This window comes from Dinoponera quadriceps, unplaced genomic scaffold (genome assembly GCF_001313825.1).
Source record: "Dinoponera quadriceps isolate SergipeBrazil2010 unplaced genomic scaffold, ASM131382v1 scaffold453, whole genome shotgun sequence".
NCBI lineage: Eukaryota > Metazoa > Arthropoda > Insecta > Hymenoptera > Formicidae > Dinoponera > Dinoponera quadriceps.
Genome location: NW_014554678.1, coordinates 448995 through 464705, shown reverse-complemented (window position 1 = coordinate 464705; position 15711 = coordinate 448995). Strand labels below are relative to the sequence as shown.

At 46.0% G+C, this 15711-nt stretch overlaps 1 protein-coding gene across 2 annotated transcripts in view; it reads right to left on the bottom strand.

The window, feature by feature from the left end:
* LOC106740754 overlaps window positions 1-15711 on the bottom strand; it is a 90632-nt gene that overhangs the window by 65953 nt on the left and 8968 nt on the right. Inside the window, exons 3-4 of one of the 2 annotated variants that reach the window (XM_014612089.1) lie at window positions 7084-7141; window positions 3160-6379 (exon numbers count right to left, since the gene is read on the bottom strand). In XM_014612089.1, the coding sequence (XP_014467575.1) occupies window positions 3160-6379; window positions 7084-7141 (3278 nt within the window). The remainder of the gene's footprint in view (window positions 1-3159; window positions 6380-7083; window positions 7142-15711) is intronic. The other variant, XM_014612090.1, reaches the window with a different exon arrangement.

The window sequence follows — 15711 nt, the reverse complement described above, 5'->3', positions numbered from 1 at the left end:
CCCCCCCCCCCCCTCTACCGGCCGAATATGGCTCGACCACCCTTTCGCTTCATTCTTTTCCTGGTCTCCTTTTACGCTCGCGGCCGTTGCGAAAGCACCCTTACTTTTATAAGACGTAGCGAGACGAGGCCAAGTGAAGCGCAGCGCAATCCAACGTAGCGCAACGTAGCCGTACGATTCGCGAGATTTGTATGTGTATTCGCACCTGGGCGTGGATCGGCCGCGACACTATTGCCCGTTCTCTGCCTCGTCGTCGTGTGTGGGTGTTCCAAGATACGATAATGCTCGATCATCTCTCGGGAACGCACGCAGCCTCCAGCCGCAACCGAGCACGTCCGGTTTACACGCTACTCGACCATACGAACACCTGCGACACAGGTCCGACGTGTGTGTATGTGTGTGCCTATTTCTGTATGTGCGACGGTGCGAACGAAGATCGCATAAAAACCATGTACCGAAAAATTGAGAGGGATTAAGGATCGCGTTACGAGACATTGTTTGGAACGTGCGTTTATTTACCGGGACTAAGTGGCGCTTCGTTTTAATTTTATTCGCCGCGTACTCGCACGTCCGCGCAGTAATGAATTCGACCGTATGCAAAGCCATGGAAAACAATACAGCACGACGTGTTGATGAATGATACATTTTCTGAAGAAAAAAAAAACGAATGATATATCGTGGAGATTGACAATTTTCTTCGTCCGACAAAATCAGCCGCAAGGGGAAATAATACCATTCTTCGCGTGATCGCTTTATCACATGGACCGCGTATCATTGTCGAGATAATGATGTTATTTATTCGCGAGAAATAGACGCGGGTTGGATAGCCAGTAGCCGCGACAAAATTCGCCAAAGATTCCTGCTTTTACATTCGAAAAATGATACTTGGCGCCTTGTAATTTCGCAGCGCGCGGTTGCGCAACGATCTCTCTCTCTCTCTCTCCCCCCCTCCCTCTCCTGTCGTGAGAAAACGAAGTCTTGGCCGACAAGTGAGCCGGGCGCACATTCTGCCGCGCGTTGCATATCGCGATCCGTTTCCTTCTCATCGTGTAACTCGTTCGGCAAGAAGGTGGACAAGAAGGAGAAGGAAGAGGAGGAGAAGGAGATGAAAGGTGCAATTTTGATGGCCGGCGAACGAGCGAAAACACCGGCTGGCGAGCAGGGGGAGAGGCAAATGGGTTTCGTCGTGTCCCAGGGCGACGTGACGGGATTAATGATGAAGTGCGAGAACGTGCGCGGCGGCATAGGGTATTAACGGATTCGGAATGACAGAAAACAGAGAGAGAGAGAGAGAGAGAGAGAGGGCGTGGGGGCGAAAGGGCATAATTGACGCGCGGAATGGAGAACACGCCTGCCCGACTACCCGACTGGGTGCGAATTAGATTTAATAAGTACAGTTCCTAGCCGTATTATTAGACGCATTTTGATTCTTTAATATAATACAGGTTAGGAGGAGAAGAAAAGCTACTAATTTTACGTTCACTCGATTAGAATAATTTTCGGTGTCAAACAACGCTTTTATCTCTGCGACCTACTGAGATGGTCAAATCTCTTGTTTTACCCGTAATTTTTGTAAACAATATTAATAGTTTTTGCAACAAAAATTTATTTTTCCAGATAGTAAAGCTAGGAATTGGATGTTTCAAGTCACAAATAAGCAAAAATAAAACTAAATTTCAATCGACGCACAAAACATATCTGTTCCTGTTATTATTACCAACGATACAGCTAAGCGTGGGTTCACACTCGTTCGAAGTCATTGTAACAGCCGAGTGAAGTGATGTCATAAAGAAATAATCCTAAAATTTTATAGAATAATGGTTCCTTAACATAATTCGATAGATAGACGAGCCGTATTATAAAGCTGATTCTCGGGAGCCGGTGAAATGTAAAAAAAAAAATGAAAGTACGTCTAATAATATATTAGGCCGGGGAGTGTAAATTACTCGACAAGGTAAATCGTATACGACGTTGCTGCGGGAGAGGTCGAATGGCGTTCGCTATCGCCGAGAGATTAATGGACCGCAGCGTGTCGTCGGCCGGACCGAAAGCTGCCGGCTTGAAAAGAAGCTACAATAGTTCGGAGAGGAAAGGGAAGGAGGAGCGTGAAACGGGTATCTCACAGTAGGTTGGCCGCGTTATGCAATCCTCGCTAACAGGTGTTTGCGCTTGTCACCGCGAGTCAATTGAATCGAAACGATGGCGAACTCGCGAATTGAATTACCACGGTACGCGTGCGAAATTGGCAAACGATCGTTTCGCGTTCATCGTCGCCGAGTGTACACACAATACGCGCGCCGGCTGGCCGCGAATTCGATTTAATAAGCAGATTACCCGACGGGAATAAATTCGCTAATAATCGTCATCCGGCGTAATTTCGTTTGCGCTGATCGCAGCGTGTAATAAGTAAATCAATTCGCGAGTTTGCTATCGTTTCAATAGACTCACGGTGAGTCAAGCAAACACTTGTTAGCGAGGATTGCACAACGCGGCCGACCTACTGTGAGATACCCTTCCCTTTCCTCCGAACCACTCGCCTCGATGAACCACTCGCCTCGATGAATCACTGAATTTGAGTTAAGAAATGTTCCTTAATGCAGAGGCGAAAAATCGTATTCGTCGGTGAACTCTCGTATCCGCGTTGCAAGTGGTTACGTTGAAAATAACAAATGCCGTTGCTTACGAGTCGAGAGAGTCAGGTTGGTTAATCACCGCGGTGACTATCGCGCTTTCGCGAAGGATCGAGTGTCGCGACTAGGTCCGTGTACACATGGCGGACACTCTGAAAAGCGCTCGCAAGTGTGCAAGTGGGCGGCGCGGTGTAATCCTACCGCGCGGACGCCCGTTAACGTCGCGCGCTTTTCAACGGTAAGGTCGGTTAGTTGTACAGTTAGGCGTGACGCAATTGCAACGGCAGTCGTCGTCGCGCGGCCAAGTTGGAGAGCCCAATTACCGACTACTTCCGGTATAGATGAAAGAATTGTTCGATTATCGTTCTCGCGATCCGCCATAGCGTTTTACGTGGCTGGTACAGCAAGCTCCTCGAACGCACCCAGAGAAAAAAACGCAGAAAAGCAACATTTGTTTTGGGGAAAAAATCCCCTCCAGGCACATAAATTTGCGTTTAGACGTAAGCCATTTGAAAGGAAAAAGACTCACCGGATTGAAGTCGACCAAATCTCTCGAGGTCTTCGTCCCCCTGAGCTGATCGCCGCGATACTCCCGATACCTCGTCGTTACCTCGTCATCGACGCCGCTGTTCCTCGTGTTCTTCTTGCTTTTATCTTCCTTCGACTTTTTCTCTTTCTTGCTGAAAAATTGCTTCATTTTATTCATCGTACCACTCTTCTTCGCGGTCTTCTCATATTTTTTATCCGTGCCGGAAGGCGGCTTCGCTGTTAGAGGCTGCTTGTCCGAGTCATTTGAATATTTCTCATATTTTTGATATTCCGAAGGCGTGAGATTCATCGTATAATCGGTATGTCGTTTTTCATATTTGATAAATTGCCGGCTGATCAGGCTCTCGTCTTCGGATTCAAATGGTTCGCGCTTATCGACGTCCTGGGAATCTCGGCGAAAGTCATTCTCAATTCCAGAATCAGCCAGCCGATCCTTTCGGTCGGGATCGGTGAATCGGTTCTCCCGATAACGGCGCTCGATGTGGCCTCGCATCTCCTGCCTGCCGTGTTGGGACTTGTCGTGATGATAAGCTCGAGGTGGTCGTATCGGAACTTGGAAGGTCTCCATTTGGCCCGGAGATACATCACCGCGCGAAACGTTCGAGTCGTCCAAATAATTCAATCGATTACGCGACCGTTTCTTCTTCGTGTCTTCCTCGTTCTTCCTGTCGTGTTCTTTGTGCAAGTACGCGTGGGAAATCTCATTATATCGATTTTCATATTGCGTCGAATCCCGCGTGGTGGTATCGGAGTCATATCGGCTCGAACTGTAACCGCCGCCGCGGTCGGGCCGTATTCGCGGCGGCGAGCTGTCGTAATCGTCATATTTTTTACTACTGTACCTGTGCATCGTGCGCGTCTCTTTGTGATATTTTGTTTCCAATTGATTGTTCGTAGCATGCGAGATGTCAGTGTCGTATTCATCATTCGAGCCCTCGCGCAAACAATCCAAATGACGCATCGTGTACGACGCTTTCTCTCTGCCCGGGCTGTTCAAGAACGAACGACGCCTCATGTCGCGCGCGTTCACGTATTCTCCGTGTATGCTGCTCAAGTTCTCGTGCGATCTTGTAGTATACTTGTTTCTAAACGCGCGACCCCAGGGCTCGTTGTTCTCGCCGACCTCGTCGAGCCGTTGCGTCGACTTGCTCATGCCGCGGATCGATTCGTAATTTTTCCTCGGTTTCGTATAATAATACGCCTGCCGGTCGAACGGTTGGCTCTCGCGGTCCAGAAAGTTCTCGCTCTTGGAAAATTTCCGTTCGTTCAATTTCTTCGCGATGATCGGCGACGAGAGCTCATCGTAGTCGCCGCGCTGATTGCTCTCTTCGTGTAGATATTGCGAGGACTTGTAAGAATTTCTAGGGTCCCTCGGGACGAGGAACCGGTCCTCCTGCCTGTTTCGGTCGCTGAACACCGGCTTGAGATCGTCCACGCATCCTTCGTGTCTCTGCGTTTCTATGATGTATTTATCGCCGTATTTATTCGTTTTCGTTTGTACGGTATAGCCGCTGCGCGGCTTTGAAGTCTGAAGGGAGCCGTTTGTCGGGACATTCGTTATTTTCTTCTCATATCCATAAACTTTACCATTATTATCACGTATTTTCTTCTCGAAGACAGATCTCTCGCCGTTGCTGTTGATGCGCGTCTCCGTGATGTACGTGTCCGTGTATCGCTTCGGCGACGCGACCCGGCTCGGCGTGACCGGCGACGGCACGATCGGCTTGTCGATGATCTCGTGCCCGGACTTCTTCCCCAGTACGTTCGCCGAGTTGCTCTTGGCGGCGAACATCTCATCGGCCAGCAGTCTGGATTTGATCCTGGACTCCAGCAGATCGCGCCGGGCGCTCAGCTCGGACGTCTTATTTGAAATTCCGGTTTCGCCCGGTCTCTCCCCGCTGTCCCGCCGACGAGCGTCCATGCCGTCGGCCCGACCGCGCCCGGAAGTGTCCACGGTTGAGCTGTGCTTCTCGGGCTTGTCGTACAGCTGTTTATCAATTTCCTCGAAATCGTCATGCTTCCTCGCCTCGTTGCTCGAGTCCTTCTGCTTGCCGAATAGCTCATCCTCGCGACGTTCTTCCACGTACCTCGACTTGCAGCTATTGATCTTGTTACGGCGCAAGTCACTGTTGTATGAATAGTCAGTTCTACGGTACTCTTTCTCGGCTGGACTGTTCTCGCGCGACGACTCCTTCCTGTCGAGGCCGAGGCCTTCGTCGCTGTCGGAGTAGCTTCTTTGCGATTTTTTCTTATCTTGTTGTATCTGTGCATAAATAATAGTCGTCTGCACCGGCGTCTGGCTGTTCGAGTCGTTCGGCCTGGTGTAAGAGAATGGCCGATTGCTATTGTGAGTAAATGCTGGCGACGGCGATACCATGGTCCTCGTCAGCTGCGGCGGCGGCGATCGATCGTCGGAAAGCCGATGGATCATTTTGCGAATGGTGGATTGTTCACATCGGCTGTTACGCAGCATGCTATTCTCGCCGTCCGCTTCGTCGTTTCCGCGTTTCGCGGACTCTTCCGCCGGTGGAGGAGCGCCGACCGTTTCCTGCTCTTTCCCCTCCTCTTCCTTCTCGTGATTCTCCTCGACCTCGAAAAATACTCCGTCCTCGATGAATATACGATGTTTCACCACCTCGCTTTCTTCTTCCTCGACTGACGATCTGCCAGCTAGCTCGTCAACGGTGCGAATTTTCTCAGTCGCCTCCGTTGCGACAACGTCCGATGTCACCGCGTCGACATCGGTCGGATTCACCTTCTCCTCCTGCTTTTGTTTCGATTTCTTAGTCCGTGGACGATTATTGTCCGCGACGTTGAAATGAAACGGTTGTTGTTGATCGGTCTGCGGGGACGCCTCGATAATCGGTGATAGAGGTTTCTTCGCGCAAGTGGAGCTCAGGTGGGAAGCGTCACTCTCGCTGCCGCTTCGTTTGCGCTGCAAGCGCGCTTGCATGCAGGGGCCGGCGTCACTCGCGCTACGGTTCACCGGTTTGCGCCGCTTCTCTGATTTTGGCGAAAAAAGTCGCGCGAGCGAGCCCTTCTTTAATTTCTTTGAGCTCCCATCGCTGGCGCTCCTTTGCAAAGGTTTCTTTTTAGTCACTGACGTTCCGAGATTTGCCGCTACGTCGGTCTCCTCGCCGCCGCCGAGCTTTACATCGAGCGGCAATTCCGGCCGCTTCTTATGACGCCCCGGCAGGCTGCTGTAACGGTCGGGTGCGGTGCAAATCCAACACAGTCAGTACACGTGTTTAATGTTACACTTTGTATGTAACATTAAACGTCTTTTAAACGTGTATATGTGTTGTGTAATTGTTGCGGGTGTGAGTATTTTTACATCAATACTGAAATTTCTATTTGTCTAGTCTAAAACAAAATTAACGAGGAAAACACGCATTCGCTATAAAACACACATTTCATATAGATATTTACCAGATATTTTATCCAGGAAATTTAATTAACAAAACCTGGTTAATTGATGGTATAATTGATGTATGGTAGATAGTATAAGTACATATTTCAAGTGGTACTATTAATATATGCTATTAATATAATGCATAATTGTGCAGCAAAATGGTTGCGTTTTGAAAACCTAAAAATGTTGTCCCACTTTTGTTGCTGCTACTGCTCTGTGTGTGTGTGTGTGTGTGTGTGTCAGCAAGAACCTACGGTTCGTCACTCCCGTATTTAATGACTTCAAATTCTTTCTGCTGTGTGTGAAGTCAAAAATAAATGTAATAAGATTGTTGTCGAATTGTTGAAAAAATTATTGAGTAGAGACAAAAGTTAAAACAATCTTATTACATTTGTTTTTTACTTCAAGGTATAGATTGGGAGGTGCTTCCATCTAAAGTAAATAATTACCCAAAAAACGCATTACATATATAAACTTATGAAAATTACATACCTTAATTTGCTGGGTTGTTGCGTGTTATATGTTGCCGTTATACATGGAGCACCGTGTCCTGTAACACATATAAATAAACCGGCATAAATAAACCATATAAATGAACCGGTATATGAAACTGGCGCCTAACTTTGAAGAAAATGAAAATACTTAATATAACTCGATTCTACTTTGTTTGTAAGTGAAGCGAAAAAATCGAAATACGATCGAGCTGTATCAAGTATTTTTTTTTATTTTTCCCGAACGCCAGCTTTACACCGGTACAATAACGACTCTAATGAGACAAAGAAGAAGAAGCGAAAGATTTTCAAAGAAAGCGATCGGCGACGGAAAGAGTTCTCAGATTAATTGTCGAATTGAATGCTCTTTCACGGTGAAAGTCGGATGCCACTTCAAAGCGGAAGCGTTCAATCGATTTTGCCAGTTCCGCCTGCTGTGTGCATACGTAATCGTGAAATAGAAATTCCTGAATTTTAATCACGCGACTGACGTCCTCGAGACACGTTTCATTAGCGGCTATCGACGACTTACGGCTTCGATCGCCTAATGGATCACCCCGCGACGACGTAGCAGCGCGCGAGCTGCGTTATTGGATTTGTAAATCAGCGATTTATGTTAAAGCGGTACGTACGTGGTCTCGTTAGTGGTTAATCACCGAGTTTAATCAAGCGCACCGCGATCGTGCCAGCTATCGCTTGCTTGCGCTCGAAGCTTAGGATCGGCGCGTAAGAAATTGCCGTCTTTTCCTCGTCTCGTCGTTCGGCCGTCGCTTCGGCTAAATCAGGACCGCCATTAATTCGCGGGGTCGGTCGCCCGATTCGCGATCGTTATAATGATTGTAATTAACGCTGTCATATTTATAAATGGGCCGCTTAATCAATACCTCGTTAAGAGCAGTGTCGGCTCTTTCGAGATTAGTGAGGGCTCACCCGAAATAACTAATTCCTCCCTTCCTCTTTTTTAAATTATATGAATGCAAATAGAGGAAGAAAAATAAAGAGGAGAGAGAGAGAGAGAGAGAGAGAGAAAGATAGATAGTTGCTTTTATTATTGTCGCAGGATAATTTCGTTCCGCTTATCGTAGGTTAAGGAAAACGTTGCAAGCCCGCGTCTATGATCGGCCTCCTAGAAATCAAACGGCGAGACGTTCTTCTAGCCATTCGTGATTGTCGCGTAATGTTAAGATCGCTTTAAGAATCTCGTATCGGAAAGCCGTGTATGGCTCACGGGTTTCCACACGAGATTCTTAAAGCGATCTAGCCCATGCTAAATCTATTTTATTTTCTTATTGGTGGAGATTGACGCATGCGTAGGATAGACGGTACATGCGCTTATCCTATTGCCGAGAACGGAGACTGCGCAATCAGCGAACGTACCACCCCTTTCAGGTAAGAAATCTGACTTCTTAGATATCAAGACGAACTTCTTTGCGTCCTTTAAGGGATCTTTAAGGATTTTCCATGTGTTTACTCTGAACGGATGTACCTTTTGTTTTTCTTTGTCAAAAACACTTAGCTAAGACGACGAGGCGTCTTACATATCCGTCGTTAGAAGTCGAAGACACTCCGCGACGAACGTGTCGGAACGTGTCAGAACGTGTCTTACAGAGCCGTCGTTCGAAAACGCTCCAGCGGAGGCGGCGTGTGTGTGTCACCTCTTAGTCTACAATAGTTGCTTTAAGTCTTAACGTCAAAATCCTCAAAGATCCCTTAAACTACGCAAAGAAGTTCGCGTCGGAGAAATAGAAGTTACCTCTGCACAAACCCTAAGTAGCTTCCGCGTTCGCTCGGCACCGCGGCATTACCCGGGTCCTTCGGGTCGACACTACGTCGCTATTTTCGTAAACGCGATTGATAGAGTCAAAGATATCGAAAACGCTGTGGTCTTGCCGGAGCGTAAAGGGCTCACGAAACGTTTCTGCCGCGCGATTGTCACCGTGCACTAATTCGTCGACGCACAACTGCACACTGTCACGAAACGACACGCCAGGACGCGCGCTTACGCGAAACTGCGGCGATACGCGACGATCCGCATCTACGCGTCCGGCAGTGTGCGTTTGCGCTCTCGCGACTGCGTAACTCGCTGGCTCGTGGCGGCAGAAATGAACGGCGCGGCGTGAACGCGTCGTTACAATTAAAAAGGGAAAGCGAAAAAGAATGAAGAAAGAGAAGGAGGGAGAGAACGAGAGAGAGAGAGAGAGAGGAAAAACTACGTCAACGATTAGACTTTCATCGATGTTGGGCGGACGAAAATTGATTCATTATGCATGCGTGAATTTAAATAATTACAATGAGAAGGACACCTTGTTTGCTCACCGGAGGAGGGCACCGATGAATACGTTGTCCGGATGAAAATATATTATACACACACGCGAGTGACAATCTAATGTATTCGCGTGGTGATTTTAAAAATAATTCAATACAACGAACAAAATAACAAATATAGCTTATAGTTGGAACGTAACAAAATAAAGAATAATGAAAAACAAAAATAAAACAACAAACAGCGACTATCGATAAGTATTGATTAAAATCGAGCATCTTTTAAAATTATAGTGTTTTATGGCATGTTATAATTGAAGATTAAAATATAAGCAAAGTATATTAGCTTAAATTCGACTACGCATATAATATATAAAACAAATCATACCACTAAAAAAATAACCAGAATATTGTTACATTAATTACTACTCCACACTTAACCAAATGTTTGCGGATAAATTTCCGACGAGCCGAACAGACTCCAAGTCTAACTCGCGGTTTACTTTCAATAAATGTCATTCTAGGTACTTTTTGAGATATGGGTTCATCTCCTATCTCAATAATTGGCAATTCGATTTCTTCTGCCATAATTATATAATAAAACATTCAAATAATTATAAACAATATAATAAGAATGTAAAATTAAAAATAAAATAAAATAGAAAATAAATAGAAAATAGAAAATACTAATAGGTAAAAATAGAGAATGATGTTTTAGAAAACATTCAATGTTCAATTGTTCGAAATTCGTTCGTCAGAGATTTTCGGACAATTTCCGTTTCCACGTGCCGGAGCGTGCTGTAACCAGTTCGTTGGTCCGTCAATCAAGTATCGCGCGACACATCGCAAAATTGGCCGAAAAGACCAGCGGATCACACACTCACGGTACACTCACGTCACGTGTACAAGGTAGTACGCGGTGTTGCTGGCGAGGGACGTTCCTTTACTCACGCATATACAACCATATCCGTGTGAATAGAAAGACAAATCCTTCGCCAGTACAATATTGCAGCGAACGAATCGGAAAGCAGCACACTGTCGCGAGTTGCACGATCAATGCTCTCACCTCTATTCGAAACGTTCGAATCGGACAAATCAGTCGTGCGCACCGTTGACTCGTGCGAAACAACGATCGTTGATGAACCGAGCCGAGTTTACTGAGCGGACGTCGTACGTCTGATTCAACTGCTCGCAACGTTGTCACTACCGCGTGTTCAAATGAAAGAATTATTGCGCATGTCATCACATGGATTCTCATGCAATTTTCTCTAGTAGTGGGCGCTTGCACGGCCCACATGAACCAATCGTAGCTCGAAACTGTGCTCACACGGGTAGCCGGTGGGGTAGAGTGTAGGAGAGCGACGCGTCGAAATGTGGTGGGAAATAGGGGAGGAAGTCAAAGGGAACGTGAAAGACCGACGGAGTGCCAGCGGGATACCTCCGCTTGGGAGGGATTACCGAAAGGTCGCAGGAGAGAGAGAGAGAGGGGCGTGATTCTCGCCTACTCGCTACTTCACCCACCCTTCATACCTGAGAATCTTTGTATCGTGTGTTTTCCTCTGCTCTTAACGAATACGTGTTGCTGCACGATTTATAGAAAAATCACGTTTCCGACCTTTTACCACTCTTTCGAGAATTCGCTGTCAATTCGTCGTTTCGTCTGTACAATCGCTGCTTTCGGTCGTCGCTTTTACGATAAATTTCCATAATTGCGTAATTAAATGTCACGATTAAGCCTCCCGCGAACTTTCGTCTTACAAAGTTCGTCATGTTTAATGGACACTTTGGATCGTTATGCTATTTTCAAGGAAACGTCATTCTCTCTCGTCAAGAAAGATATTGTGTGTGTGAGAGCGAGTTTTACACTACAATTTCCTCGCGACCAGCCCGATCGGTCCCTTCTGACTATCGCGCTTCAGACGTCGCGAATTGTAAATTAAAGCGACGAATTTCTCGCCGCTTCGCAAGATTCGATGAGACAAGCTCCACATAGCCCGTCATATATCAGAATTTAATATTCTGAGATATTATTATTATATCCTGTGATATTATTTTGTCGATCTTTTTCCTTTCACAATTTTTTAAATATTCTACATTCTATTTTCTTCAGACACGATTAAAGAAATTCTAGTTATGTATGATATAAGAATATAAAAATAAATATAAAACAAAATATAAGTTAAATAGCAAATATTAATAAGTGTAAATGAAACGTTATGAAAAACGTTGGTGTTCGAGAATGGAAAGAACTAAATGAGGAGAGATAAGTTACGTACCTCTTTTCGCTATAGTTCTTCAAACGCAACAACCCATCTGATTCGGCCGAAGGGTTAATTGCTATGTAATCTCAATCTCATTGGTAAGGCTGTACTCATTAAAACTTGGATGCGCGAAGATTGAAGATATTCCATCGAGGTTTCGGCTTACGAAAATGCTCCGAAACTTCGAAATGATCAAAGATTAATAGCCCTAATTTAATTGCACGCAAGTAGACGAGCGACAGGGATTACAAGTATGTCAGCAGTCGCGGATAGATCGTAACAGGAAATGGCTTCTTTCACATAAAATCGTTCGCATATAAACCGGTCTCTTCCATAAGATGGATATTGATAGTACGCGCCTATATCACGCTAATACAGCGGAATGCATGCTACGGGTCGGGAATTCGGATTAAAATGAAGCGCGGGACGACCGAGCGGGTTCCACGACGGGACGTAGAGATTTGATGGGGATCCCTACTGAAGACTAATTATTACGTGTGTGCAAGGATTATGAGAGATGTCTCGCGAAAATGCATCGCGCAAACATACGTACGTGATCGCGGTAGGAGAGAGAAGAGACCGGGAGGGATGGGAAGGAACGGCACATCCAACCAATAATACAACAAAATCCGATTACGCGGAAAGCATATTCGGCCGCATTAAAGCTTGGGTGACGGAAACCTTCTGTAGGTGTTCCCCTCCCCGGATGGTGAAATATTCAGTTATGCGAGCAAAGTTTCCTTCTTCCGCGTGAATAAATTTCTCGTCGGCGGCAACAACGAGTTGTTAATGATTCTCGTGCCGTAAGCGCTACAAATAACCACGTCTCGCGAACCCGTCGCTTTCGCTGAGGAGTCGAGTAGCCGGAGGGTATACACGGCGGGGAAAGAATTGTCGGAAGTGCTCATCTCGCTTGCACGGGTCAAAGTTCGTGCGGATCGCGCTGACCCACTGCTTCGAGGGTTTACCGTGAACGTCGTAAACACTTCGTGCAACAACCCGGTATCGTTCGCTCGGCGTCGCGTGAATCGATACGAGAGCCGGATTACGAAGACGATCTCGACTTCAACTTCGCAGCGGGATGGCCAACTACTTCGTTTCTCCCCTTCGCGTTTCTTCCTGAGACATGTCCGCGACTCACGCGAGTTTTCTCGTTAGCGAACCCTTTCGCGGAACGCTCGTAAACTCGCGACGTTACGCATTATCGGTTCGTTATTTCGTATTATTTCCCGCTAACTTCGCCTTTTCGAGCCGTTTTCCCTCTCTCTCTTTCTCGCGGTATCATTTAATTCCGTCGCTTTTATTGAGAGGGAGATTTTGCACAAGCGAAAGCTAATTTCCGAAGATTGATCACCGGCGACGAACACCTGTGAACGAGTAAACCTGGGAAAACCCGTCGACACTGATGAATGATTTGAGCGCGTGATGTCATAATTGCGCGTTCTCGCTGTCATACCGGCCGGAAAATCGTATCGATACGCGATTACCGGCGAGAGAACAGCGAGAAATCTCGGCGAACCTGCGAGCACGTCTCTTTCCTCCCTTCTCTCTTTCGTGACTTCTAATTGCTGCATTAGTACGAGCATCCGACAAGAATTCAATTGAACTTCTTTATGGCGAAAGTTCCGCTCGATAGAGAAGAAAAGACGGAGGGAGGAAGAACTCTCCGCCAGATTTTTCGAATCGCGGGAAGGAAGGCGCGCTCGGTAGAAATGTTCACGGCCCGGCTCGCGCTAATTCTTATTCCCATGATCTGTGCATGTCGGTAACTTTTCCATCCTTCATTCCAACGCCCCTCTCGGTCTCACAAAGTGAGTGCGCGGAGCAGATTTCCGTGTGGTGTCCATTAGAGATCTAGCGAAGATCGCGGCGCGATTGCGGGCTACATTACACCTCGTTACATACACACGTATCTATAAAATCGCGCACCAATGCGAGTTAAAGTCCCGGTCGTCGCGGAGCACGCGACGATTCAGGAAATACTGGCAGACGGGATAATGCGGACGACACAAGGGATCTTTAACAAGCTTGGACGAAGTACATACGCGAACGCAATGCTGGACCTAACTAGGTTGACTCTCCGGGACCGCCCACATTGACGATGAAAAGGGAAAGGAGAAAAAGAGAAAGACAGACCAGAGAAAAGAAAGATAGAAAGGAAGGGCTGTAATATGAAATATATATAATATGAAATATATTCGCCGCGTTGTAATAAGGAATACGACTGCTATTGGGATTGCCGACTGAGCCAAGATTTTAGAACAATATAATAGCAAAGAGAATGCTGCATTCGTTTGGACGTGTCATTCGATCCTTTGATCGATAAGGAAAGGCAGGACGTTGACGAATCAATTAACGTGCAATATAATTGAAAGAATTGAAGCAATATTAACGCGGAGGAATTGCTGCGGGGGAAATGTTTGCAGGTGAATGTTCCGTATTTAAATGAGAGTCGCAGGATGTATCGGGAAAATAATGGATGAGGCTTCCCTGTTTTGAGTGTCGTTTTTACCGATTTATCGATTCTGCACGAAAAGGGTCGCAGTTCGGTTTGACGAAATAATCTCAATAATTACAAAATAATATTTTCGTATTTGTGATATCGCGTGCACATGCCTACCTCAATCTTGTTTCAAACTAACATTTATTATTTAGGTAGTGAAATAAATGTTTAGCAACGCAATTTTGCATAAATTTCTGAGTGGCTCCTTTGATGCGACACTGAAAAAAAGTAAAAAGTTCGTGATAGAGTCGCTTGATAGAGTTATTACATGCGCAAAATCATGCGACGTATTAGACAAATAATTGCTAATCGGTGAGAACATTTCTCGGATACAAAAATCACTTCCGATCAAGTTGTCGACCAAAGTAGCAATCTTCAGCTAATGTACGATGATAAATTGGTGAATTCAATTATACTCCTTCGGCATAAGTCGATTATTGTGATTTCGTGGCTAATCGCGCCGAGTGAAGTGCACGTTTTTATCGTCACCGCAAAAAATTAATGGAAGAAGTGAATAGGTATGTCGACCTTGTCCGATCGCAGCGTTGACATTCGACCTTGTCGCTCGAGATGCTTCCTCATTTGTATCCCCTCAAATTTGGAAGTAGGATCGCGAAGAAAGAAACGTTTCTATCATTAAATAAGATTCGGACGCGCAAACAGACAGCCGTGCTATTCAACATTGACTCGAATTGTTTCTATCTTTAAGCAGGAAAGTATATGCCTGAGGTGGATTTTGCTATTATATCGAATGAGAGACTTCGGCTTATAGCATGCCGGTTCGTTATGGCCTCTGATATATATTTGATACCGAAAATTTCACGAACCTCACGATAAAAAGCAATTCCTCTCCCTCGGTATTCCCTCTCGGTGTCTTAAAAAAAAATCATCCCACACACTTCGAACCTTCCTTTAATATTGTAAGCAACATACACGTAGATTTAATATTGTAAGCAATATACACGTAGATTGCGTTCTGAAGTAATCCGGTATATACAGCGGAGTGCTCGTGATCGTAAAGAGCCAATCCGCGGATGGCGAACGTAAAATCAAACAAACAGTCGAGACTTCCGAGATAGATGCCGCGGGGTTTAGTAGCCATTAATTTCCGCGCCCGTGTTTCAGGGAAGCACGTTATATTACGCTATTGACATAAGAGCGCGTCCGGCCCGTCGAATATTTCGTGCGAACGTTTTTTTTTCCTTTCGGATGAGCGAGCCGGAAATTGGGAGCAGGAATTAATATCAATTCGAGACGGGGAGGCTGACGATGTGGAAGTGTATATAACTTGCGACTTGGTTCGTTGAACTTTATCTGCCGAGTTTATCCCGTACTTGGGCGTACGGCCGCGGTGTGTGGCATATTAAGTTCCTTTCATGAAACTGTGCGTAAATAAGATAGAAGCTCGCGTTCCGATCTCGGTATACCTCTTTTAACGTATCTACGTGACCCAGCGTAAAATTGCGACCGCGCGTCTCAGCGGCTTGGAGGCTTAATCGGCCGTGCGATTTTTTCGCCCGATAATCTCATCCTTAGTTCACTCTTAAGTCTAATTATAGCTAGATTATATGGAATATATCGTGAGACGCAACGCAGCCGGGAC